The 26,868-nt window shown below is 31.8% G+C and overlaps 4 protein-coding genes across 6 annotated transcripts; 1 reads left to right on the top strand and 3 right to left on the bottom strand.

Moving 5' to 3' along the window:
* Window positions 1-8,978: 8,978 nt before the first annotated feature.
* Window positions 8,979-10,805, bottom strand: LOC117232596 (proteasome subunit alpha type-4). The gene is made up of 3 exons (XM_033492051.1): window positions 10,575-10,805; window positions 9,346-9,973; window positions 8,979-9,267 (listed from the first exon to the last, which is right to left on the bottom strand). The coding sequence occupies exons 1-3, from the start codon at window positions 10,575-10,577 to the stop codon at window positions 9,125-9,127; spliced, it is 774 nt and encodes a 257-aa protein (XP_033347942.1). The 5' UTR covers window positions 10,578-10,805; the 3' UTR covers window positions 8,979-9,124.
* A 741-nt stretch (window positions 10,806-11,546) lies between these two features.
* LOC117232593 lies at window positions 11,547-19,490 on the bottom strand. Of its 2 annotated transcripts, none has more exons than XM_033492044.1 (3): window positions 19,229-19,490; window positions 12,786-12,957; window positions 11,547-12,621 (listed from the first exon to the last, which is right to left on the bottom strand). In XM_033492044.1, the coding sequence occupies exons 2-3, from the start codon at window positions 12,951-12,953 to the stop codon at window positions 11,593-11,595; spliced, it is 1,197 nt and encodes a 398-aa protein (XP_033347935.1). In that variant the 5' UTR covers window positions 12,954-12,957; window positions 19,229-19,490; the 3' UTR covers window positions 11,547-11,592. The 2 variants fall into 2 exon arrangements, with proteins under 2 accessions (XP_033347935.1, XP_033347936.1); XM_033492045.1 differs by lacking the exon at window positions 19,229-19,490 and adding an exon at window positions 13,364-13,544.
* On the top strand, window positions 14,043-18,189 carry LOC117232597 (eukaryotic translation initiation factor 3 subunit J). The gene is made up of 6 exons (XM_033492052.1): window positions 14,043-14,189; window positions 14,282-14,364; window positions 15,018-15,131; window positions 15,526-15,664; window positions 17,387-17,551; window positions 17,918-18,189. Exons 1-6 carry the CDS (start codon window positions 14,174-14,176, stop codon window positions 18,109-18,111), a joined length of 711 nt encoding a protein of 236 aa, XP_033347943.1. The 5' UTR covers window positions 14,043-14,173; the 3' UTR covers window positions 18,112-18,189.
* A 3,111-nt stretch (window positions 19,491-22,601) lies between the features above and the next one.
* On the bottom strand, window positions 22,602-26,767 carry LOC117232592 (acidic mammalian chitinase). Of its 2 annotated transcripts, none has more exons than XM_033492042.1 (6): window positions 26,549-26,767; window positions 25,152-25,418; window positions 24,743-25,024; window positions 24,429-24,665; window positions 23,811-24,234; window positions 22,602-23,673 (listed from the first exon to the last, which is right to left on the bottom strand). In XM_033492042.1, exons 1-6 carry the CDS (start codon window positions 26,605-26,607, stop codon window positions 23,530-23,532), a joined length of 1,413 nt encoding a protein of 470 aa, XP_033347933.1. In that variant the 5' UTR covers window positions 26,608-26,767; the 3' UTR covers window positions 22,602-23,529. The 2 variants fall into 2 exon arrangements, with proteins under 2 accessions (XP_033347933.1, XP_033347934.1); XM_033492043.1 differs by lacking the exon at window positions 26,549-26,767 and adding an exon at window positions 25,504-25,521.
* Window positions 26,768-26,868: the final 101 nt, after the last annotated feature.

The following is a 26,868-nucleotide window of genomic DNA, read 5'->3' as shown; positions in this document are numbered from 1 at the left end:
ATTTAGATAAGTTCTAAACAGGATCGTTTTTCGTAAATAAATCTAAGAGTTAAACTTTTTTTCTAGATGTAGAATCAGAATTCAGGTAAAAAATGCTTAGAGTGCTTGCTTTTTAATTATAAATTAATTACGAAAGAAATCATCTATGTTTCGATGTTTGAGAGAATCGTTGGTAAGAAGCGGGTGGAAGTATTTTCTTTGGTCAGTATGAATTGTTAAAAACAATACAGTATTTTTTTTATATTAATTTCTTTTTTATATCATATTTAACGCGGCATGTTTCCTTAGCTTCCTTCCTTTTCTAGTTATAATTTTGCAGTCAGTTTGGATATATTTAATTCTCATAACGTATGGAAATTATCATCATTTGATATTTTATTCGAACGCCATTTATCCTAAGTATATCGGAGCTCGAATTTTATGAATTTTATGAATTTTATGAATTTTATGAATTTTATGAATTTTACGAAAGAGTTTACGATCCATTTAATTTTCATTTTCATCTGCTATTACAAATGCAGGAAATCGCTAATTTAGCGATTATCGTCTTTTCGCGAAAATCAGTAAATTAAATACTTCTTATTAATCGATATCTATCGTTGATTTAAATTCGTGTCTTCCCTCTGTTCAACCGTTTCGTATTAACTTTTGTTACAAAAATTATCTTCTATTAAAACTACAATTAAGCTTCGATCGTTTTATAATCGTATATTATTCGCTATCTGCTGTTTTGAACGTTGAAGCGGGAACGTTTTAATGGAATGGAATGGAATGGAATGGAAGAACAGAATATATCTCGGTTATTATCGTTGGTATTTCCTATACTTTCTTTAGTTCGTTCCAATTAAAAACAAGGCTATCGATTTGACACGAAAAACGCAAAACATATCCGTTTCATTGCTATTTTGATACTCAGCACAAATGCACAAACATTCGATTAAATAACTATCGAGATTCGTTTTCTTCGCACTATGCAATATTTCTCTTTTTCGCGATAATCAATTTCGTCGTAAATAAGCATCGGTCGGTGTTTTTGCCTTCGTCAAATAGCTATTTTCTATTCGTTTCTATTCGTTTCTATTCGTTTCTATTCGTTTCTATTCGTTTCTATTCTTGTCATTTGGACAAGCAATTCGTAATTTGAAGTATGTTTCATTAGTAACGGACACTTCTTTGCTACAAAATATATTTTCCGCTTCGTACGAGACTCGTCACTTCTATTTGAAATAAATCTACTGAAATTAGGCGATCGACAGCGCTTCGTTATCGCTATTTCGTTATTATCTTGTTTCATGGTCTGTAAAAAGTTGATACATTTTTCAAAGTAAACGATCTTTAAACACTTTTCGAAATAAAAGATTCGCATTTGTGTGATCGTTTGTGACAAAATTTTCCACCATGTTTCCGATCACCGCACTTTGTATTACCGCTAAAAGTTTTATAGTATAACGTTACAGAAATTCTAAGACAGAAATTCACGAATTAGTGACTTTAATGCTTACGTTCGGAAAAAAATCGCAAGACGAGTGTCGAAGGATATTTTGGAAAGTTGCCATACTGCACAATTGATCGTATCGATTTGGAATTGTATTTCGTATCGTATTAATTTAGAATTTCAATTTCATGATAGAATAGAAGTAAACCAGTAACCTGTTTTATATTTTTGTATATTGTCAAGGGTTGAGACAGAATCGAATAAAATGTATGTAAAAGTAAATAATTGAGATCGACAGTTGGAAATTTTAACTATGAAAATTGTATTTGATAGTTGATAAACGGAGTGTTGTGGAAAATTTGGAAAAAGCTTTTTGATCGGATCTTAGTGCCTGGATAGAGTAGGGCCGAGCGAAATTGCGTTTTTAAAAAATAAAGTAAATAAATAAATCAGTCGTCATTGATCGTCAATCTCGACTGGTGGGAACAGTTTTGAAATTTCTTACGTGGAATTTCTTTTTTAGTTTCGCGTTAGAAGAATCGTAAAATAATGAAAACAGCATGTAAAGATTTCTATAAGCTTGGCTGAGATCCGGATTCGATAATTTTTAAAGAACGCATCTGCCAATATAATAAAACTACTCGTCTTTCTAGGTATCGAGAAACGTTGAAGACGAAACCATTTGTGTCGCAGTATTTTACAAAAGTTCAAATATGTCGAATTTTTATTCGATGAGACTTTTCCAATGGAATGCTGATTGATGGCTGGCTGTTTTATTAATTTCTATGTAATACAACGGACGATATGAGAAATATTTGCTCCTATTTTGTCAAGTAGTTCCGTTTTCTCCGTTGCGTTATTTTATCTCATATCGATCGACGTTAAAAGAAAGACATTTCTTTCAAAAAGCGAATGATGAACCGAATTATTTTAATACGTTAGAAGAATAATCATATTCTGGGACAGAATTTGCGTCAAGAATTTTATCGCCAACTTCGAAACGATACTCTCTAAACTATGATTTGTTCGATATTGAAACAAAAACTTCTCGATATCTTAATATCGCTATTTTATCTTCGATAACACGTCTTTCTCCTCGACTAATTCCCATTGTTACGAGGATATTATTGCGGCAACTTTTTTTTTATACTGCTGTATAAAGGCATTTTACCAACTTACTTGTTATTATTACTTGTTATTTTTTTTCACGATTTTCGATCTTTCAGCGGCTTTCGTTTCATTTTAAAGAAAACACCGACACGTGTATCGAAAGATAAAATTTGTAAATATCGATTTACGGTATTGTATCTATTTTCATATCGTATTTTTCCCAAGTGTAATCTTTCTTCTTTTATCGCGCTTTGCGGGATCACGTTCTAACGCGACAAATGTCAAAAACGATACATGCATAGCGTGGCATCGAACGAAAGCTATTTTTCTAATATATGCATGCTTTCGACGATGAAAGTCGCGCTACGATAGAAAATCGGACCTAGTGATTTTAAAATCCTTTCGCTACGGTGATTCTGTTCCGCCAAAGAGCCGCCACTGAACTGGATCCCGTGTCAAGAATATACACGTAGCGCGTGGACAGCCTTCGACGTTCGGACTTGCTTATTACGCCTGAACAACGCCGTCTTGACATGCTCTAGGCGTTTAACAACGAAATTCATGTACATACAACTCGAACAATTTATTAAGATAAACAGCAACTTGCGATACATTTAAGAAATGACAGAGTACCTTTAAAAAGTGAACGGACGTACCGGTATACAAATTCTTTGGGCATTTTTTGTCCAAAGCTCGTGATATTTTTCTTTACTAACTATTGCACTGTAATAGTCGAAACAAATTCAAAAGTACCAAGGATGAATAAATACGACTCCATAAAGTATCCGCAAGTATTTGACGCGGAACTCGCAAGAGGCGCTGCTAGGCATAAGTTGGTTGGCCACGCTGCCGGCTACAGGCGGCGTTGGCTGTAATCGTCGTTAGGAGCGAAAGGGTTAATAACGCGATGATGATATAATATAATATAATATAATAATAAAGGAATCGATCGAACTAGAAGCGTTTGATTATTGCTGACATATTGCTGCAACAGGCAACAAGCACGGTACATCTTTCGATGATGTTACACTCTGAGAATGAAGGAACGTGGATCTGTTGTTGCTAAGGTACCATCGACCAATGACTAAATCGCAATGCTAAGAGTAACTTTACGTACCGACACAACAAGTCTGACAAATATGAACAAACTTTCAGCACCCGAGCCTCTCGATAATAGTAATTTGAATGTATTCCGTAATGAATACGATTTTCGTTAAATCCAGATATGGAATTTCTGTTCCTTTGTACGAGTCTCTATCAGCTGCGTGATATGGTTTATTTTACCTGGCATTCGATAATTTTGTTCGATAATTTTGTTCGCAGAAATCGCATCATTCGAATATATTCGAATATAAACTGTATTTAAACTGGAATTTATCGTTCAAGCGTAACGTTGAATAGTTTTACACAGTTGAGAAAAAAGATAAAGCAGCCCATATTTATATATGTTGACATTTAAATGCGAATAATTGCAAAAGACGAATAAAGGGTATGTACCGAGTGAGTATTATCGTTGTATGCGAGTATAATCGATGTTTCAAGATATTTCAGAGAATCGTTAAATTATACGAGAAAAGATAACGAACAAAATATGTTTGTTTGACGATCTTTTGCTTCGTAGCTTTCCCATTTCGATAGGTGGTATCGACGTCTATTTTCTAAGATACGAACGAATCGCTAGATCGTAATTCGTTTGTTCCTTTTTCTGAGATATTTTGCAAACATCTTTCCGCTATTTCGAATCTTGCACTTCCATTTCCAACGATATACAATCGATCGTTTCTATTATTTATTTCTAACAAATTGCAAGAAGCTCTTCGTCTACTGTCAAACTGTAGAAATTTATTCAGGAATTGGTCTTTCGAACTGCACTTCGAATTGCACTTTCGAACAACTATAAAACGCGATACGTTGGATATGTTGGAAATACGTTTATAATGCGATCGATTTAAAATACGCATCTCAAAGTGTTTACGTTTATTTAACGAAATCATTGTGCATTTATTTCCGATGAACGTACGAGAATTATGGAAATGAGAATCGGATTGACCTTGAGTTTCACGTAACAGTAGATAATTGTATTTTATTTATCCTAGTTAGGATTCGTAGTTACGTAGAAAAATGTAGGAAACCGGCTCGATAAAAGATCACCGCTTAATTTTCAACAATCGAATCGAATACTTTACGTGCTATGATATAAAGTAACAATAAATAAGTCAAAAATAAAAGTACAAATTGCATACAAATATCGTTTATCGACATCGAACATTTATAAAATGTTCTTTGGTTTCTATCGAACAGAAGAATGACATTTTGAACGTTTCTGAATGAAAATCATCGTGAGATACCGCAACTTCTTCTAAAATAACTCTTATTTCGTTCGGTGGCAGCAAGAGGCTGTTATAAAATTTCCAACGACGAATGAAACTCTAGTCGCTAATTTTGGAAATATTTGGAAATATTTGGAAAACCTTCCGTTACAATTTCAATGAAATAACGAGCACCTGTTCGAAACATCACCTATCGGCTTCTTTTTCTCGGTATTTTAAGACAGTCGTGAATTTCGTGTTATCTTCGTTAACGATTCTTCTAACTTTCCGTTTCAGAGACACGCCTCGGAGAGAACGGTACACAAGGGAAACGTTTGCAAACCTGGCTACTTTTCACTTTCTATTTCTGCCAATTTTAATCTGCCAATAGTTTCTTTAATCAGCTAGACGAGAAAACGATCAAGTGCCGACGAAAATCAAAATAAGAACGTTAAAACGATAGAAACAAACTAAAGAAACTAAACGGAAAGAATGATGCTAAATCGTGAAATTTTTGACATAGTCTATCGAAACACCAAGACCGCGTATAATTGCCAGATACAGGACTCACCATTGCCGGAAGATATCGCTGCGAATCTTCCTCCAGGACACTCCGTGACCTTTCTGTTCGGGTAGCGAGCTACTTCTGCGGAGATCGAAGGCAGTAGCGGCTCTTAAATAGTGGTGTTTGGACGGGTGCACGCGTTACGATGACCCGTGAGAAAATTTCTCCGCACAATAACACACACCCTGTTTCAACGATCCCACGGGGTCAAAGGTCGCGCAAACCCTGATTTTTACCTGTTTCCGGGCTGGCAAAAAGGGGATGCTCGGTTAGTCGGACACGCAGCAACCAGAACCGACGACGACTGCGCGAAGAGGGGAGAGATGGTAACGGTCGTTTTCTTTCTCAAGCTCTTTATGGAGAAGGAAGGGTGCGGGTTTCGATTCGTGAGAATTAAACCTGGCAGGGGTTGTTAAAAAGTTCGAGATACCTTTTAAACGTTAGAAAGATAAAATCCATCTTCGGTGTGAAAACCGAAATTCATACTAGTCATATAACTATTTAGAACGTGAATTTTTATCCAAATTCTTATTTTTCAGATTAGAATTAAAAGAATAAAGAATATGAGTAGGAAAATGGAAAGAACCTATCAAGTATCATAGAAAACACTATACTTTGCATATCTTACGTGTCTTTTTCGTATTACGCGCAATTCGCTACAATTTTCCACTTTCAAATTTCCTATAAATGCGTGAAAATCCGCAGTTTAGTTGTTATACTTAGTTGGCAGGAAGGAAAAGGCTTGAAACACCCTCAAACGTTAGAACGATCGCTCGCTTTTGAAAAGTATGAAAAACAAAATTGTTACAACTACACTGACGATTATTGTGAATTTAGAAAAATTTTAGAAATGCGAAATTACGCAGAATGCGGCTAATAAATATAAAGAAAGTGATTATAAGTGCTTTTCTATAATAATGAAAACTATGACCTTTTATAATAGTTGAAAGGTAAAACAACGTCTTCTTCCGAGGGTTTACTTTTTAATCGAGAACAGTAATGTTCTCCAAAATATGACTTTGTATACAATTATAGCCAATTATAGCGATCATATTACACTTTTGTCTTTTCCTTTTAATCTTTCATTCGACTTACGATTCCTTGCAGAAGCAAAACATAGATGTTTTATAAACAAATATTTAAGAAATAACAACTTTCTTATTGCTGGACTAGTTAAGGCTGCGCGTTACACGTATAGAAACGCGAGCAACATCGGAATCTCTTTATATTTTTTTTAACTATTTCATATTTCTCACGTTCCACTTCTCTCGACAGATGTTTAGAGGTATTTCGAAACATTGACATTATATGTGAAAAGATGACGAACAAGATATTTTGCGCGATCTTTCGCCTCGTATCTTTCCTCGTTTCTCTGATAATATCGGTAGGTACCTTTCCTCTACGATGAAATTTATAAAACATCATACCTTATAATACCTTTATAATAATATAAGGTACCCCTTATTAAGGTATTATATTATACAAGGTATAACAATATAAGGTAATATAAGGTACCTTTCCTCTACGATGAAATTTATAAAACATCATACCTTATAATACCTTTATAATAATATAAGGAGATTTCAATCTGCTTTCCAAGCACGAACTTTGCGTTTAAAAGTCGAATGGATTAACAAATATAAGAATTGCAATTTCTTCGACAAAATCGTAGCTATGCGAAGTAGTCGTAATTTGTATAATAGTAATAAAATTGATGTAACCGACACGTGCATTTCAACCGTTTCATAATACGAACGCACAACCTTGTCGTTTCATTCTTCTTTTACCCTCTCACACTATTCAAATCGTTGAAAGCGGTCGAACGACAAGAAGATCCAGTTTTATTCCCCGTTTAACCATCGAACTGTTCGTCTCTGTATCTCTAACCCGTTCCGCGTAAATTACAATCCTACGTGTGACTTTATTTACCTTGATACAAGATTTATATTTATATTATTTATATAGTATACGTATATATACGCAATATTATGTTATAGATTTACATACAGCGATATATATATATATATATATATATATATAAAGTTGTGCCACTGTATGCAAAAAGCCACCAGTACCTGTAGGATTAAATCTAAAAATTTCGTAAAATTAGAATTCTATTAACAATGTACAATATGCAATGGAATATCCAGAAATATTGTCAATAAAGAGCAAGTCAAGGAAATATATTATTTTATATAAAAAAGATATTAGAAATAAGAGCCCTCTGTTTAAACGTATAGGGTATAAGGGACTTAAGAACGTTTAGGATATAAGGGTAGAAAATAGGAAACACTCTGTACAATGTTGCAAAAGGCGAAAACTGATAGGTGATTTCACAATTTTATATAGAAATCGCAATGTATATGCCTAACAAATTCATTCTCATTGTTGCGATTAACTATCGTAATGCGATCTTATAAATATATTGCACAACTTATTACCTTTGTTATCCATTTATGCCACTCTTCGTCTACGTAAAAAAGAATTCTTTTTTACTCGTTCAATATCATTACCGACGGTAGTTCTATTATCAACCCGTATCCTCCTTTACCGACGCACGATACTCTATACAAATCATTTGATACACTCCTTGGCAAACGTGCGCATATATATATGCACATGTGATCCGCCATATTTATTTCCTAAAAAGTTTATCATTTATATTTAAGTCGCGAGATTAGATTCAGCTAAGCCGTCGTTTGATTTCAAATTTCTAAGATATCTAATTTCGAGAACATTTCGTTAAAATATCCTTCTTCGTGAGAAATATGTCAGAAATTTACTTCAAATAGACGAATAGTAGCGAAGGTTGTCAGCTGGGAGTGTGGCGGCTCCTGTAATCCGGCTACTCGGAGGCTAGTTATGATGGAGGGTCTGAGAACGGGGGTTACTGTTGGTGCGGGACTCACGTTGACTGGGCGTCCGCGCTAAGCTGGCCATCAATATGGGCATCCCGTCGAGGAATCCGGGATGGCCAGGTTGGCTAGGGAGAGGCGAACCGGGCCAGAGGGGAAACCCAGCAGCCAAAAGTCTCCGTGGCGGGCAGTAGTGGGATCGCGCCCGGGAGTGGGACCGCAGTGACAGCCTGGTCAATATGACTCGACTCATAACTTTTTTTTTCATTTTTTTCAATTTTTTATCTTATCCCGGTTAACATAGCACCGTAGACATATGTTTATTAAACTAATCGCTTAATTTTTTATAATAAAAATCTTTGTCCGTATGGGCTGTTATAGTGTGTCAGGTGTCTCTAACTGCTGTATCAATTTTTCATTATTTTTGAATATCTGTTACAAAGTAAATACTCCTTTCTGTGCGTCTCTGATTTGTAATGGACTTCTGTCTTCTACCTGTTATTCTAATATATTTTTCGAAGATATATTTCTTTGGAACAATTACTCGGTTAAAACATAATCCAGTTATTCTTTTGATTTAAAAAAAAAAAAAAAAAACTGAGAAAGAAAGATCAAATTAATGAATTAACTATGATGCTCGTATAGAAAACTTATTAATTTCTACATTATTATTCATTATTTCTGCCTTTTATACTTTCACTTCGGTACAATGTAATGTTGCGTAAAAGGATATTGACATTATATTCGGTATAAGGATTGGAAACTGTATAAGACAATTCGTAGAATTTCAGGACAATATTATTAAACAAGAAAATATAAGAAAAATACAAGATACGCGACATGGTTATTTTTATAATTTCTGTTTCTCTTTCTTTGCTTGTTCAGCAAGTGCTTCTAAACGATCGTGTTCTGCGATCAAAGCATCAACTTCACTCGTAGGAAGGATCCTTGTAATAGTTTTATCGTTTTCTCTTATTAGGGTGACCATTTCCACTGAAATAAAATAAAAAGTAGTTAAAATATTACACAATTTTACATTTATGAAACTACATTTAAATTATATACATTTACCTTTGTCTCCTGATAACTTATTGAGATCTAAAGTCTTAGACAGCACTTTTATAGCCAGCGCTTTTGCTTCGTCTAACGTGATATTGTTATTATCATATTCCTGCTTTAACGATGACACCGCAGCAGCAGAATTATGTCCGATACAAGTTGCTTTCCAGCCTCCATAATTCCCACTTGGATCTGACTGATACAATTGGTATCCATAATGCTTGTCCCATCCCATATATAAGATGGAAACACCAAAAGGCCTTTTTCCTCCATATTGTGTATACGCTTGCTTTACATCGCAAAGCCAAGACACAAGTTGCTCGCAAGGAATAGGCTCTCCATATTGCAGTAAATATCGTTGCGCGATTAAACGTAATTCATTTGTTAATACATTAGCATCGGAAGTGATACCAGCGACAGAGCACACAATGTCATCGTTCAGTTTGTAGATCTTTTCAGAATAATATACCTCATCCAATAATTTATTTATATTACGTCTTTCTGCCACAAGTAGAACACCGTCAGTTGCTAAAATGCCAAGGCAAGTACCTGCATGACTTATAGCTTCCATTGCATATTCTACTTGATAAAGACGACCCTCGGGAGAAAAGATTGTCGTGCGTGTATCATATCTGCGTGCCTGTTAGCGTAAAAATGGAATTAAATACGAGTTAAAAATGTCAATATTATATTTCTAAATTTCATAATCTTTTGAAACTCATGTTTCTACTATTGAGCAATATCGTTTAAATTTTTTATAGATTCTAAAATAATATAGCCCCACTATATTCCACTTCGACTTGTAAATATGAATTCATGTAACCTAAAAAATACTAGCTAAACAAACTTAAAACACTCGATATAAATAAAAACTCAATTTAATAAGAACACAGTATCGCAGAATAAACGATGCGTCCATATGTGATGTAAATAAATAAATAAATAAATAAACTTCGTTAAATTAACTTTATGATGATCATCATTCAAGTTTTAACAATAGCAATTTATAAGCAATAATGAGTAAATTTCTATGAGGAAATGAAAAAATTTTTTAAACACAAAAACACATTTAATAAAACAAATTTACATACAGTATCCTAATACTATTATTATATATATTATTTCGTTATTAGCGAATGACAATGCAATTTATGTAACCTCCAAATTTTAATAGAAAGATACCTAAAAGGTTAATGAAAATTATAATAAATAATACTAAATTAATACTTCTTTATATTTACCATTATGTGAAACTTTCAGTACGGTAGATACAATATTATGACAAACAAAATTGAGAAATAGACACCAGCGATAAGAAGCGATTTGTACAAGTCGGATTTTTGAATAACTTCAGAACACACAACAGTTTGTTCTGGAAGTTGACAGGATTTCACATCGATGTATATGCGTTCTATAATAAGACTGGCATTCTTATAGCATAAATCTAATAAATATAATAAATAAAACAAATCAACATACGGACAAACCAACATGAGGACATACGCTCATAATTTATTTATTTTATACTATATAAGTGTATTATATACATATAGTATAAATTAGATAGATTATGTATATATGTATATGTAATATAATAATGATATCTTTTTTAATACTCTGATGTATGTAAAAATTATATTTATATTAAATAATTTACTTACTTGTTGCTATCTTCTTTTTACAAATATTTACTTAGTGAAATTTTTACGATAAAATCAGTAATTTACTTCAATTATTTCAATGTGGATTAGGAGGTTTTGTAATTAAACATCATAGTAATTGCTGTTGCGTAAAAATATATTTAATTTAAAAAAATATATAAACTCAATTATCATCAGTACTTTTCCAGCGAATAATATTTTGTCACTATTAAAAGTCGAATTGCCAATTGTATTATAAAAATACATCATTTGTACATATATTTAATTTGCACAATACTATAATTTTCCAATCGATATTCGTAATCGTTTTAATTATCATGGTTTTCGAAGGTCTTATTAAGTTTTAAAAGGAATCTAATAATAATAATAAAAAAGAAGAGGAAAATGAAATACCGACATTTTACGATTACTAAAGAAAAAGGAACTTTATGGAAACTATACATATAGTTTCATCGTTAATTCTTAAAAATCATATCAAATATTTTAAGAAGGAAAAGGAATTGCTTCATATAGTAACATCATAAAAAGAAAAAAGAATTTCATAAGGTAATACGTTAAGAACGAAATAACGAAATTAAGCACATTATTAAAGTATTTCCTATTCTTTGTCATAACCGTAGTCAGAAACCAAATCTTGTGTCATTTTCTTCCCTTCTCCTTCTTCTCCCATTTTCATATTAGAGTTCAAATGCTGATAAATTCTAGTGAATCCTCTCCCAGTACTAATCTTTTTTGCCTCCCCATAAAGTTTTGCTGCTATTTTTGTATTGCACGGAATAATATTCTGAGAGTTAGAGCTACCTTGTTTACTTGACTTTGGTTGAGAATTATTTTTTTTAATATTATCCTTTTTATCGTTTCCTTGTACTTCAGGATTATTTCCTTGAGAAATTACATTTATGTTAGGATTACTTCCTACATCTGAAACACCTTTATCAGCCTCAAAAATATCTTTGAATAACGCTACAGCATTGTTTTCTTCATTAGGAATATTTTCTTTTTCTTTTTGACTAAAGCTATTATTTATAGTTGAAGAAGTGATACCTATATCAGTACTTGTATCGATAGTATTATTTTTCAAGCAATTTTTTGTAGAATCTGCTATGTTGCTGCTATTATTACTTATAATGGAAACATCTTCTTTCTTCGATGAAATACTCTTTGTTCCCTTCTTCCCATCGCTTTCCTCTATTTTCAATTTGTCTAACTTGGAAATAAGATTACTAGCAAAATTTCCATCGCATAACATTGCTTTAGAAAGTTGTTTAGGTGGCTGCAATGGCTGTTCAATGTCTACTTTCTTTCTTGTGGTGCTCGTGTTGCTGCTAGTGTTGCTGCTAGAGTCGCTGTTAGTCTTTTGAAGAAGAGACATTCTCTCTCTTTCATACTGTTTAAACTGTTTCTTCTGTGATTTTGACATAGCAATCGCCCCTCTAATTACATCTCTATTTTCTGTTGCAGCTAGTGGATTATATGATCGATTATTTCCAGTCCAGTCTTCATCCATTGTACGAGTTCTCGTGTTAGGTACTCTCTCCACTAGAATTCTCGGAACGTCTTCATCTGATTCTAATGTGATTTCTTTACTTTTTACGTCTCCACTCGATGGACATATTGTCAAATGGTGCTACAGAAATAAATTATACTAACGTTAGAATCTAAGAATTAATAATTCGACTTATCAGATATTAAATTCTTCTATTGGGTAACACAAATGGTTAAGTAGGAATAACATGAATGAAATATAAAAATTTATAAAAAAAGGGTGCGTAAAAATGTTTTCTAATTTACCTCATACTGTTCCGAGTCTAATATGTGTGTCCTATCGTATTTACAAGCAAGCTTGTCATCTTTCTGGTAATTTTTGGCACATTTTGTTATATGAATTTGAAATCTAGATTTTCTAATACGATGACATTTGTTGTATGGGCAAGTAATATAAACCTCCATGTCATTCATTTTTCTAAGAACAAAAGAAATAAAAATTATTATGTAATTATAAAACTAGTACGTATATTTATATATAAAGAGAAAGTTTTCAATGTCATTTTGTATTGTCATCAGTATCATGTTGTATCTTCTGTTTTTATGGTCGACTGGTTGACAATACAAGTAATTAAAAAAAATATAACAGTTATTGTTAATAAAAATGGTCGCTCAAAGGAGGGAAAATTATAAGTTTGAATTTCTGTATTAATAACAAAATTTATTATATTCTAATTCGTAAATAACTTTTATGTTCAACGTTACGCGCGTGATCTTATTTAAAATATAATTTTTAATTTATTTTCAAGCTTAATATATAAGATATTCGGTCTTCTTGCAACTGCCGCAAATTGTTTAGGCAATAACATTTTGAATTTACTTGCCAATTGTATCAAAAGTATATCACTTGCAAAATCGCACAACTGTATTACTACTCATATCACAATACATGTATCTACGTACGTCACATATTGTTTTAATCTAAATTTTGAATCCGTAACGTATAATTCAAACGTATATATAATTTTCGACGAAAGAGCTTTTAAAGGGAAGTCTCCCTATGATAAAAAATATGACGACAATCTTTAATACCGAAACAAATAGTAAATTTTAGCCTTATAAATCTAAATTATAAATAATTTGCCATGAACTAGCGTAAATGATAAATTTTGCGAATATATTAATTACAGAGAAACGAATTTCCATAGATCTATGTGAATTTGTTTTACAATGTATAAATGTGTTATACAAAATGTTATCATTTTACAAAAGGAAAGGAAAAAGCAATAGAATTAATAACATTTTATATATTAAATACGAAAATAAGTTAATAGAAATTAATAAACAACTCTTTTTTTAGAATTTAAAACTTGTCGCTACAAATCATTGCTATTATATATTATTACTATGTTCACCTATTACTAATTTCCGTTGCAAAACCTTGCTAATTGAAATGATAATAATAATCCCTAAATAATCATTGTGTTTGGTATTATTTTTAATACAGGGTATCCAATCTCTAACATGCGTAATTTATGTTTCATACCACCACTATATCGCAAGAAAGGCACACGCTTTCCTCGCACAGTATGGCTCGCTTGATTCCAGTCGTGATCTGTTCAACCACGTTAGTTCGAGGAGGATTTGTTTCATTTACGAACGAAATCGTGCGCAAATAATCCAAAATTCACACCATGGATGACGAGTGGGGTATGTGCAAATCGATTTTCCGACATTTAATTGTTATGCGATTGTACCTTTAATCGAAACTACGAAACCATTTTAACCTTCAACTTTTACAGATGTCGAGAACGCTGAGGCGAAATTCGACCTCGCTATCAGATCCAACAAGTGGGAGGGCGAAGACGAAGACGAGGATGTCAAGGTTCTGTGTTACTGGCTTTCTTATTCTAATTTTGTGTATACGATTCTGAAAATCTTCCGTTCAGACGACACACCATAAGTATGGTTAACCTTTCATAGAGCTAGTCAACATGAGTCGAATAGCGCGATGATAATTGATTATTGTTGAACAGATTTGAAGTTTGTTTTTGAATTTGAATTGTATAAATATTGAAACCATAATTAGAATTCAAAACGAATGAAATGCATTTAAATTGAAAATTTACGTTTATGTTAGATAATGAATAATTATAGAAATTTGGAATTTATTACTAACGTGTTGTATGTATTTTTAAATTGGATTCTACGTATCGGAGATGAATTGATCCTAAGTTTACCTCAGTTTTAAAGTAATAAAAGTGTCATAGATACAGTTACGTGATGCTTAAATGTAGCATAATTTTCAATTTTAAATAAAATTAAATTTAATTATGTCATGATTATGTAAGATTTGATAATGGCGGGAATTGTCAGAACATATTCGGGATCATGTAGGATATAAATTATTTTGTAAAGATATTTTATTGATATATCTAGATTATTGTAGGAAGAAATATAAGATGAAAATAGAATTAAATACATATGTTAGAAAATGAAGCGCTTGTACGATGATTTCAAGAAATAATCAATCAACAGGATAGCTGGGAAGATGTCGAAGAAGAAAAGAAAGATGTAGAGAAACCCGCAGAAGTGCCTAAGGCTAAACCAAAGCCAAAGAAAGCTTTGGCAGAAAGAATTGAAGAGCGTGAGGTATAACTTTTCTTTCGATTGAATTTTTTTAAATATGTTTTCCTAAAGTAATTTATCTTAAAGTAAAATTTAATCCACTTATTTGATTGCTTGTTTATTATTTTCTGTTTATATTTACATTATACAAGTAAGGTACAGGTGGAAAAAGAATTGTTCCCTTGGGAAAGACAAAGCATATGCATAAACGTTATTGCGCATTTTAAACTTACTCTTTCATGAACACTCCTTTTCCCAGTTGTAACATGATTGTAGGGATACTCTCTACATGAATAAAAATTTACAATTTTTATTGTATGTTTTTGTTTATCTAATTTCTGTTAGTTTATGTGTGTAAAGAAACTTAGAGCGTTTATTATATTAATATGACAAGTATTTCTAATTTTGTTAATTATAGAAAAAGGCAAAGGCAGAGGCAGAAAGGAAAGCTAAAGAGAAAGAGGAAGCATTAACGCCAGAAGAGAGGAGAGCGGAACAAATAAGGCGTCAAAGGCTCCAAGAAGAAGCTGATTTACGCCTTGCCATGGAGACTTTCGGTTTGTCCAACCTTGTTGATTTTTCTCATCGCAAGCCGCACAAAACTGAGAAGAAATGACTTCGCTAAAAACTTTTACTTATTAACTCTTTGCACTCCTATTTTTATTTAATAATATGAATTTTAAATAACTTATGAAAGTATGTAGTCATTTCATTAATATTTGATAAGGTAAAGATCTTTCTTAAAAGTATTGGAATTAGTATTTTGCTTACAAGGAATTAGGATGTATGTATTACTTTGTTTTTTAAATATTTGATCTTGCTACTGCAAAGCTATGAATTATTTTGTAATTTTACATAAAATTGACGCAGATCTAAACTATAGCACAGTAAAGTATATTAGATTAATAACGTATGTATCTAAGTATGAGCATTGTTATTTTTATTTGTTTCATAACCTTGTTTAATTTTAAGTTTAGATTCAAATTTCGAGACGCATCTATAAGCTTCTTCTTATCTTTGAATCTCCTAAAGTTCTTAATTGATATTAAGTTAGTTGCCGAATCTAATATCATTTTAATTATGAAAGCTGTTGCATTTAGATCTAAATGTTTAAATCCTAAATATAACTCTTTAAATTAAGATAATTGAAACTTAACGTGAATATTATATTTTTGAAGTGTGCTTTATTTCTTTCACAGCTACGATTTAGAAGAGATATTTTACTTCAGATATTGTATTTGCTCAAGGTCTAATAATTGGATCGCAAAGAGTTGATTCCACATTCATGGCTTAATGCAAATTTTTAATGGCTTAATTATGTTTTAAAGCTTTATCTTTCATAAACTAATATACAGTATATTTTGCCAGTATTAAGTGTTATTGGTGTAAAAATCAAAATAATTATTATGTAATTTTTAAATACATTCCATTTAGTAAAATAGCTATATATACATAACATAAAATTTCTAACAATTTTCTCGTTCTTAAAAGGACAATATGAAGTATTTTTTTATATAAATTAAAATTGTACATACAGTAAAATAGTTGTAAAAAATTCTGAATAACGTTTTATATGCTCAAAGTGTTCTGTTTTCATCATATTGCTGTAAAAAATTAAACAAATTTTGGGTGTATTTAAATTCCTGAATACTATACTTACTACTGTAATTAAAATGGTTAATTGTCAACTATTGAACATTCTCATATTTCTACATTTAATCCATTTAAAAAGATTAAGTTTGTGTCAGGAACTGTACCAGAGATGTAAATCATGTATCTCAATTATTTAATATAATCTTTGAGGAAAGTGCAGAATTGTTATTGTATAAAAAATAAACACTTCTATTTCATAAAAATATAATGCAGACGTGTCTTATTTATCAACATTTAATCTCCCGTACCGTTCCTGATAAATGTTTAATTTTAATAACAATATACTATGTGCTTTCTGAACATCGATATGATGAATGTTTAAAATTATTTGTTTATTCGAAGGTAAAATCTCGTAGAATTAAAGTTATAGGTAATATTTCGCCTACATAAGGAATATATTTGAAAATATCATTCTGTATGTAAATTTTTAATATTAAACGAACAAGCATTACTTTTATCGCTATTGGTCAAATTTGAATAATTAAGTTATGAAAGATAGACGAATGTAAATTAATGTAATTAGTATTATATCCACTCGTCATCTAATATTTTTTATTATAAAAATTATTAGTAAAAACAGCTGTAATTATCTTATTAGAAATTATAATTTGAAATTTTTCCCTTAGGTGTAACAGAAGAACCTGCTTTGAGTCTAGATACGACGGTACCTAGCACAAAAGAAGAATTTGAGCAGTATGGAAGTGTACTTACACAGAAGCTAAATCAACTTGCTAAAAATGCCGAGTTTCCTCCGTTTGGGGAAGAACTTATTAAATCTGTTGCTCTCAATTGTAAGTACATTATATTAAAATATAAAAGAATCCAATGTCTTTGTGCCATCTATCCTCGCTACTGTGTCTGCATGGCAACAGAGTAACATCATAACAATTAACAAAAGGCTATATTTAAAAAAAAAATTCAATTTCGATAAATTATTCCTTTTATAAATTCACTTCTTCTTTATAAAATTAATTTTAATTACAATTTTTTTTTCTATTATAAATTTATTTCATCTTCACTGTAAACTAATATCAAATAAATTAATATACTTTAATAGGGCAAACAATCGATTTCATAAATGCATATTGCTTTTTAGTATGCTTAAAATTAATTAATTTAATGGTAAATACGGTATATTATATTAATCTTGTTTACAGTATCCTCAGCGCATTTGAAGAAAGTTAAAACGTTGATCGATAATTTGTTGATTGAGAAGCAGAAAATCGAGAAAGGAGAAAAGGCGAAGAAGAACAAGGGCAAGGGGAAAGCAAAACTGAAAATCGAAGATGACAACACTCTTTTGAGCGAATACGGCGACTATGTTTACGATGACTACGACGATTTCATGTAGCGACCTTCTCATCCCATATTCTTATTATTCCCTAATTCCTTTTCTAGTCGCCTAAATACAAGCAAATGGTTATTAACATTTTTGCAAATTTTATATCCTTTATTCTCTCTCTTTATATTTGAATTTTCATTCTCTTTATTTCTTGGTTCGAGAATGGTTACAATATTAAACATTACATCAAATAGTTTTTAGAATTTCATGTTATACAGGATATTTCGTTTAACTGGAAACGACAGAATATCTCGCGAGGCATTCAATTTATCAAAATAATGTTTTAACGAAAGTTGTTTGGTTCAAGAAGGAGCATCATATGGATGAAATTTTTTCTTTTTTTGCGGATCTAGTAGTGGAGGAGATTTTAAGGTCAACTTCATTTTTTCAAACGGAACCGTATATTTTTAATACATTAATCGACCCATCTCGGCATTCCCCATAGAAAAGTATTAGCCTGTTTATGCCGAGAAATTATTAGTTTCGGCGATATTTTAACTTCAATGTGTCAAATATAATGTATGGAAGACAAAGAAAGACACGGAGTGGTATTCCTGTGTTTACATTGTTTTTGTCTTCCGTACGTTAAATTTGACAAATTACAGTTGAAATATTCCTCGGACTAATGATTTCTCGGCGTAAACAGGCTAATACTTTTCTATGGGGAATGCCGAAATGGGTCGATTAATGTATTAAAAATATATGGTTCCGTTTAAAAAAATGAAGTTGACCCTAAAATCTCCTTCACTGCTCGATCTGGAAAAAAAATAATTTCATCGATATGATGCTCCTCCTCGAACCAAACAACTTTCGTTAAAACGTTATTCTGATAAATTCAATGCCTCGCGAGATATTCTGTCGTTTCCAGTTAAACGAAATATCCTGTATATATAATATATATTATATATTTCGTGTGTGGGTATGTGTGTGTGTGCGGATGCGCGCGCGCGCATCTGTGTGCGTAAAAAAAAAATATATATTATATATATAAAACAGTTTAAAGAAAGAAAAGAAAAAACAAGAAAAATGAATATACATAGTACATCGATGGGATGTAAAGGCAGATTAACGCAAATATGTTGATATGTTTTAAATATAATTGAAAAGAAACTACATTACTACTTACCCCGATTGATTCAAACTATTAATAGTTTCGAAAAAAATTGATAATCTTCAATATATATGCCAGCAAATTTAGTCACGTCTAGTTTGTTAATTTATGGACTAATTATAACCAACGTAAACTGTATACCGATAATGAAAATCGGATACCGAGGAAATACAATAGAATATTATGAAGACACCGGTGGCACAATGTTCGTGCCACGAGCGTTGCGGAAGAACTGAATGATTCGGTGAAGAGTAGGATAACTTGTTGATCGTGGGGATCCATCCTTCGGAAAGAATTTTATGCGCATGCCTCGATAATCTTCTCGTACAGGAAACTACACATGTATATATAAAACAGTTTCTTATAGTTTTTTATCAACAAATATGCACGTACGATTATATGGCTATTGTTTTCGTAATATATGGTATTGTTGAAATAATACTTTATAGAAATAATATACTTTGTTTGGAAGAAACTTATTAAAATCTTCATCTTCGAAAAATGCGAGGAAAATTGAAAATCGAAGTAATTCAATAGTACTTTTTATTAAGCATTCTCATTACATGGATAGAAGATATGCATAGTGAAATGAAAAAATTACATACATACTTATTAGTCAAAAATTCTATTCGAACATGGACGAAGTTCTGACGCTTAAAACTATCTTATAGAATTCTTTATATTTACCGCAGTAAAACTAAGAGAATACGGCATATTTTACGATAAACTATGAATATTGTTTCATTTTTTGTTCTCTCAATAATAAATTTCACACGTTGTCACGCTTGTTCTATCTCTTTATGAGTAAATTAAACGCTAAATCTTTCTTCGTTTCACATATTCCATTAGATCTGCTTGATTTTGATTAGAATAAACTAATTTTTGTTATGCTGCAGTTTGTTTTTCTTAGTTTTATTGCAATAATTTTTAACAATATATCTTTTAATATTAATATTAAATAAATGATACATGATAGTTTTAATTCTTATTCTGATAAACAACTTCATTGCAATCAATTTATGAATTTGAGTGCAATAAATATGTTTCCGATTTAACGTAAAGCTATTCTTTTCTTTTTTCTTTTTCTTTTTTTCTTTTTTATTTACGATACTATGGCACATTATGATAGTTTGATTATATAATTAGAGGCAAAGTTTAAAAAATCTAATAAAAAAGAAAAAAATCATTTCTATACTTCTAAAATGATTAATATCGATCAAATTATGCTTTTACTTTCGTTAAAATTAAAAATACATTTCTGTATAAAGCTTAACATATCTATATTCGATTTGGAAATGTATAATTAAAAAATATCATTCTCTATTAATTATTTTTCTTCTTTTAACTCTCAACGAATATTAACAATTTTTAATATATAGAAAATTGTAATATGTGTTATTGAGATATTCGAATATTTCCTATATTTCAGCATCTTTTACCAATACTTAAATCAATAAAAAAGATATTTTATATCTGTCGGAGATGAGGGGCCTTCTCTTTGCAATCCTTGGCAAAACCTCAATACTTTAGTCTAGATTCTTATCATAAGCCGTACTTAAGTAATTGTTTACGATTTAATCCGATTATGTTTGCCCGAGATTTTGTGACAATGAGCTTGGACTCGAAGCGACACAACCAGTCGCTAAACGTAGCCGCGGTCACGGGATGAACGTTTTACCTAACAAAGGTATGGAGTAATCGTATAGCTCTGCTTAAAAAGATATAATTGTAGCGGCACGCGACATTAAACCCACCAACGGTTTCTGTCCCGTGGCTCGCTACACAAAGACCCCATTCTTCGGACAAGATGATTGCCAGATGTCGATACATCTTCACAGTATATTTTCAGCTAGCCTAAGGATCCGCTACAAATCTTAGGATTTATTTAGCTAAGGTTCTTCGAACTGACAAATAGTCTTAGTCTTAGCAGCCCCTAAATCTATCACCTACCACGGGAAGATACGGGAAATCTGCTTTTCCCGCGTACGATGCTTCCTGCTAGCACCTCGACCACCGACATATAGAAATTAACCAATTAACAGCAACGTCCAGTTCCCTCCCTCACTTTCTGAACGAAGGCTTTCCTCGACGAATCCGATGATCTCGTGTCCTTTGACACATCCCATCATAGTTTCTCCTCTGCAGCAGCATCGTGACGGAAGGTCATTCTCTCGTGAGGTCTCATTAGCGAATTACGTAGCGTCTTCACGATCAGTGAATACTCTACGTTCTAACAAAGAGTTGGTTTAGTAATACCAGTATCGTAGACAAGTAAATCGAGTCCGAGAAATTAGACTTTGGAAGAAAGTACATTTGCTATCCCGTTGACCGTGGATTCGTTATCGAACCTAATACCATTGTCGTTAGTGTCTAATCAACGCGGTTACTTGTCAATTCTGTAATATCCACACTTGTACTAATAATCATATTTGTACTAGTAAATATCTTCTCTATTGCATAACAACAATGTCTAATCCAAATGAAGATTCGTTACACGCCCCTAACCCCTAATCATGATGCGAACCCGACATATCTATATTATAAATTATGTCGAAATTCAACTTTATTTAATTAACAGTAATTATCATGATAATACATATCTGTAATAGAGGAATCATATTTAATAATTTTAAACGATAATTAATTACATACTTTAAGTTGTTGCTTTACATTTGTAAATTTAAAAACACAAATTAATTTCTTTTAACAACTTCTGTTACAAGGCATCTTCTAAAACACTTGTTACGTTTATTATAATGATAAGTAACACATAAAAAAGAATAAAAACCGAAAAGAGTAAATACAGTAAATTCAACATCTATTCAAGAATATTAACGCCTTTGAACAATCGTGAAATTCATACTTTTAACTTTTTGAAGTCAAAGTTCCAAGACGCTGGCTTTTAAAAGATAAGGAGCTAGCATAAATCTTACAATAACCAGTTCTTTTGGTCAACATGTGTGTGCATCGGTAGACGTTTTCGTCGCAATGAAAGTTTGACGAAAATTACCAGAGGTGATATTAAATCAATAAACTACCACTTATTTGTTTATTAGAAAGTTCGTTTAAATTATGATACTAACTTTTAACTGAAAAATCACAAAATTCCTTTCGAGGTAGTAACGTTGAACGATTTAGTTTACATAATCATTGAATATCATTAATTTCAAAATTTGAACTTTCCAAATCACTGAAATATTAATCCTCGGAATCCGCACAAAATTATTAATTAATAATGTACTATTTAGTTTCTTTATTTCCTACCTTAACATAAGTTTTTAGATTAATATCTACTAATATATGCAAAAAAGAAAACAAATTTATATTTCAAAATAAATTATATTTCAAACAAAACAAGTAAAATGGAAATGAATAAATACAATGTAAATAATTGTTATTAACTATAATTAATAGGGTGTATTTGGTAACAATTTGTACAAGGCTAGATAGGAAAGTAATTTTCCTCCTTGATGTTCTTTTCGTATACATGTACGTATGTGTTAGCGACGATGCGCGTTAAAGGTCACCGAAAGCAGTTGTTGGTCCGATACCATTTTGCTTTTGTATGGATCTATGGGGCAGAGCAAGGGGAGAGGGGGGCGGGGGTAAAAGAGGAGATCATTATTGAGCTGTGTATGACCAGTAACACTACGTGTAGAAAAGTGCAATCCAGATGTCTGACAAATAGTGATAGCTATCGGACGTTGAAGAATTGTTTGGAAAAAGATATAGAAAGAAGATTTGAAGTTAACAGGCAAATCAATATTGCATCAGCCTAAAAAATACAAATACCTGGCCTAGGAATGTAAAAAACGAGGGTGACTGCTGTTAAAACCCAGGATATACATATTTTTGCACTCTGGAATTTCATAACAAAATGTATACCTATGAGTGATTCGGCCATACAGTATTATATCCGATCATCAAAAAAGTTTCTAAAGAATTTTGATTTAGATATGACTATTACTGTCTAATAAATATGACTAATAAATATTCTATTATTCATCTTTAATTTCTTCCTATATGTTTATAAATGAATTATATTATATTTTAATAATAAATAAAATAAATACGTGTATGTTTAATTTAATAGCTTTGAATTAAAATTATAGTTGTACTTTATGATATGCAAACAATTGCAAATGCAATTAAATTATTTTGAAAAAAGACAGAAGTTTTCTTTTAAGAGCAAACGATACTTTATGACACTGTAAGAAACTAAGAAGAAGCAGCAGTTCCGATTTGATCGATCAAATACTTTTCAAGGAATGCGATATCTCTGTTTGGAATGTAAAGAAGTGACAAACGAAAATGGATTAATCGGCTTGATACCTGAGAATCTTGCTAACAGTACGAGTTAAAGGAAAGCTTTCATTGAATTTACATGTATCATTCCAATCATCAACATTTAAGGATAATATCATTGCTCCTCCAAAATTATTCCTACGGATCCATTCAGCCTAAAACATAATACATAGCAATTAGAATATGTTTGGTCCTTGAGCGATCTTAATTCTAAAAAAAAATACAATCGTTTGTCTTAAATCGTTAATTTTATCGAATGGGCTTAGAAAGTAAGAGTAGTATATGTACATGCCTTATAGTAAACACTTGTAACATCGTCATATGAGATCCATTCTCTGTCTTTATAGGCATAGGGAACCTTGCTTTCATGTTTGAAAACGCTCTTCGCGCCGTTTTGAAGGAACTCGCAAACTGTAGGATAAGAAACGAAACCCATCTTCCCCAATTCTCCGAAACCATTTGCTGGTGCGAGTAAATCATGATTCTGCGGATTATCCAGTCTATAGTTGTGGCCATAAGTAGGAATCCCAACAATTAACTTTTCTCTTGGCATCCCTTTTGAAAGCCAATAATGAACCGAATAATTAACATTTAGAGTGGAAAGATAACCGGATTCAGCAGCATGTGAGAAAAGCGGTGCATTGAGTCCGGTAATTGGATAGTACCATACATAAAAATGGTAGTCATATGACATCAAGTTCACAAAATCTACATACCTAAATAATAACAAAATTTGATAAATTTTATATAAACATTTACGACAATATAAATAAACAAAATTGATTTTATAGTTACATAAAGAAATACTTTTTCTTAAATGATCTTAATAGCTCTAATTATTATTGGCCATTATCGAATAGTAGCGCAGCTATCTAATATTGCTCATATTACAAAAAACATGTTCGCTCACTTTGCCATTTCTGCAACCATATAGCTTTGATCAACAATAGCTTGTGGAGCAGCTACTGCAACAGAAAGAATCAACGTTTTTGTAGCGCGGTAAAATTCCCTTCGTAATTCCTCTAATAATTGTACGAAATGGAGTTTTTCCCGTTCATCAGCTCCAAGCCATGCAGGAAATTCCCAATCTAAGTCGAGTCCATCGAAACCAAATGTCTTTGTCACATTTAAAACGGACCGTATAAATCTATAAAAAAGAGAACATGTAGCGTTTTCAATGCACTTTATAACGGAACAATTAAAATGAAAAACAACAAAAGTTACCTTTTTCTATTTGCATGATTTTTTACCATTTCTGAAAAACCTAAGTGGAGCTCATTACTGCCGCCAGCACTGATCATGACCCTTAATTGAGGTTGCAATTTCTTCAAGGCGATAACTTCCTTGTAGATTGATGAATTACTGCCCAAATCTAGGCTGCAGTTCACCACGCCCGCAAAACCCACGATAATATGCGTACAAAGATCAGGGTCAATGTGCGACGGACTGAGCTCCCAGAACGTGTTCAGGTCGCTCGATATGGTGTAATAACAGACAATGATTTGCCTATAAAAGAAAGCTCTTTTCAATAACTTAAATGTTATTTCCTCATAACTAATTCTTGATGATAATAACGATGTTCGTAAACTTTCTCTTGAGACATATATACTTTGGGCAATAAATATATAAGTACCCTGAGGAATTGGTGTTGTAGTGTTGTGGCGAACTGATGCTGTTGTTCCTGTCCGCATTCTGGTTCTCCTTCGTCGACTCGGCGTACATCCGAGCCCGACGTAACCACGTAGCAATCTTGGCATTGTCTGTTAGTGTTTCTGTATCGAGTGTCTTCGCTCTTGGAGAGCGAAGGATAACAATTCCCAACCACGCGCGTGTCACGAAAAGAACTCCAAGTATCAAAGATACTAATGCCAAGCACAGAACTTGTGTTCTCCAACGTGGTCTACAAAAGGATATGAAAATTTATATTAATTTCTAAATTTGAGTCATTGATATATAATATATACAGATAAGCTTATGTTTCATACAATATCAGAAATGTGTGCAGTAAATACAGTTAATAATTCATTATAACAAATTTATTTCTCAATTTTATACGCTTGAGCTGCATGAAACATAAATTTCAAATTTATTTTATGCGCATTTTTAACCATTTTAAACCATGAAGGCTTCTTGTATCATAGTAAATATAGGATAATCAATAACCACACCTGTAACTTTTGACATATACTCACACATATATGCCCACACATATGACTCATTACACACAAAAAAAAAGCTATAAAAGTAGATGTTGTAAAGAAATTTAATATTATATAGGAAAATGTAAATATAGAGAATGTAAATAAGATAAATATAACTATATTATTCAATGAAAACAAGCAAAGTTTATATTTTACACTTTCTATAACGATATAGGTATATACCTTTTTTTATAAATGTTTAGGTTTACAAAAATATATTGAAAGAATTATTTAAGTGGAGTAAAAATGGCAGTTTCAATACCGTAAAAAATAATATTTACAAATTTTTAAATCAAATTTTACCAAATTTGACAATAGTAATTGACTTTACAGATATGTGTATCTAACAATATATTCAATTGTAACTTTTGAAATAAGGAATTTGGTACTGTACATTATCTAAGAGATAAAGTGCTTATAAATGGAACTTTGATTATTATCATTTATTCAATTTATGTGTATTAACATTATACATGCATATTCTTCTGCGTAATTATCTAAACTATACTATTTTATAATATTATATTGTAATATATAAATCTAGTAGCGAGGAGGCATCTAAACAGTGTTATGAATAAGTATGTGTTATGCTTAATATGATATCATTGAAAATGATATATTGCTAATATCAATTTGTAAATGTAAATTACGAGATTTATTATACACATTGGAAAGAAAGAAATAAATGAAAACCAAATTATTATTATAGGAGTTATGTGATTGTCATATACACACACACACACACACACGAGCGCGCGCGCGCGTGCATGCATGCATATAATATAAGGGAATTAAAAGACAACTAACTATACAAAAAAGTGCAACTTACTGTCGGACGTCTGTTAACAATTCATATTTGGCCTGTGGCACGGGGATTTGGTTAACCATTGAACGCACAATGTTCGTCAAAATTGACGCTTGAGGACGCTAGTCCTCTAGGGTGGCTTACCACTTTTATTACTACGCCCAATGCGTTATGATTAGGGTCGTATACTTATACAGATATGTCTGACAAATCCTGCGGTGGGGGTTAGGTTTTTAATGTCATAAAGCGTGCTTTGCGAAATCGGCCGCTAGCCATAGAGCGCTGCGATCTAGTAGGTTAATGAGAACGACATGTATCAGAAGGAATCTACTTTCTCGGGATTT

The sequence above is a fragment of the Bombus vosnesenskii genome, unplaced genomic scaffold, assembly GCF_011952255.1.
Source record: "Bombus vosnesenskii isolate JDL3184/JDL3185 unplaced genomic scaffold, Bvos_JDL3184-5_v1.1 scf7180000013289, whole genome shotgun sequence".
NCBI lineage: Eukaryota > Metazoa > Arthropoda > Insecta > Hymenoptera > Apidae > Bombus > Bombus vosnesenskii.
Note: the sequence above shows the minus strand (reverse complement) of the source record. Positions and strands in the feature narration are given on the sequence as shown.

Coding starts and splice junctions, on each gene's coding strand:
- LOC117232596 (XM_033492051.1), bottom strand. Junction 9,268..9,345: donor TAAGTTATCAGGAGACAAAG/GTAAATGTATAT, acceptor ATTTTATTTCAG/TGGAAATGGTCACCCTAATA.
- LOC117232593 (XM_033492044.1), bottom strand. CDS start 12,953: ATGAATGACATGGAGGTTTATATTACTTGCCCATACAACAAATGTCAT. Junction 12,622..12,785: donor TAGACTCGGAACAGTATGAG/GTAAATTAGAAA, acceptor TTATTTCTGTAG/CACCATTTGACAATATGTCC.
- LOC117232597 (XM_033492052.1), top strand. Junction 14,365..15,017: donor ACGAAGACGAGGATGTCAAG/GTTCTGTGTTAC, acceptor ATCAATCAACAG/GATAGCTGGGAAGATGTCGA. Junction 17,552..17,917: donor TAAATCTGTTGCTCTCAATT/GTAAGTACATTA, acceptor TCTTGTTTACAG/TATCCTCAGCGCATTTGAAG.
- LOC117232592 (XM_033492042.1), bottom strand. CDS start 26,607: ATGGTTAACCAAATCCCCGTGCCACAGGCCAAATATGAATTGTTAACA. Junction 25,419..26,548: donor TTGTTAACAGACGTCCGACA/GTAAGTTGCACT, acceptor ATCCTTTTGTAG/ACCACGTTGGAGAACACAAG. Junction 23,674..23,810: donor TTACAAGTGTTTACTATAAG/GCATGTACATAT, acceptor ATTATGTTTTAG/GCTGAATGGATCCGTAGGAA.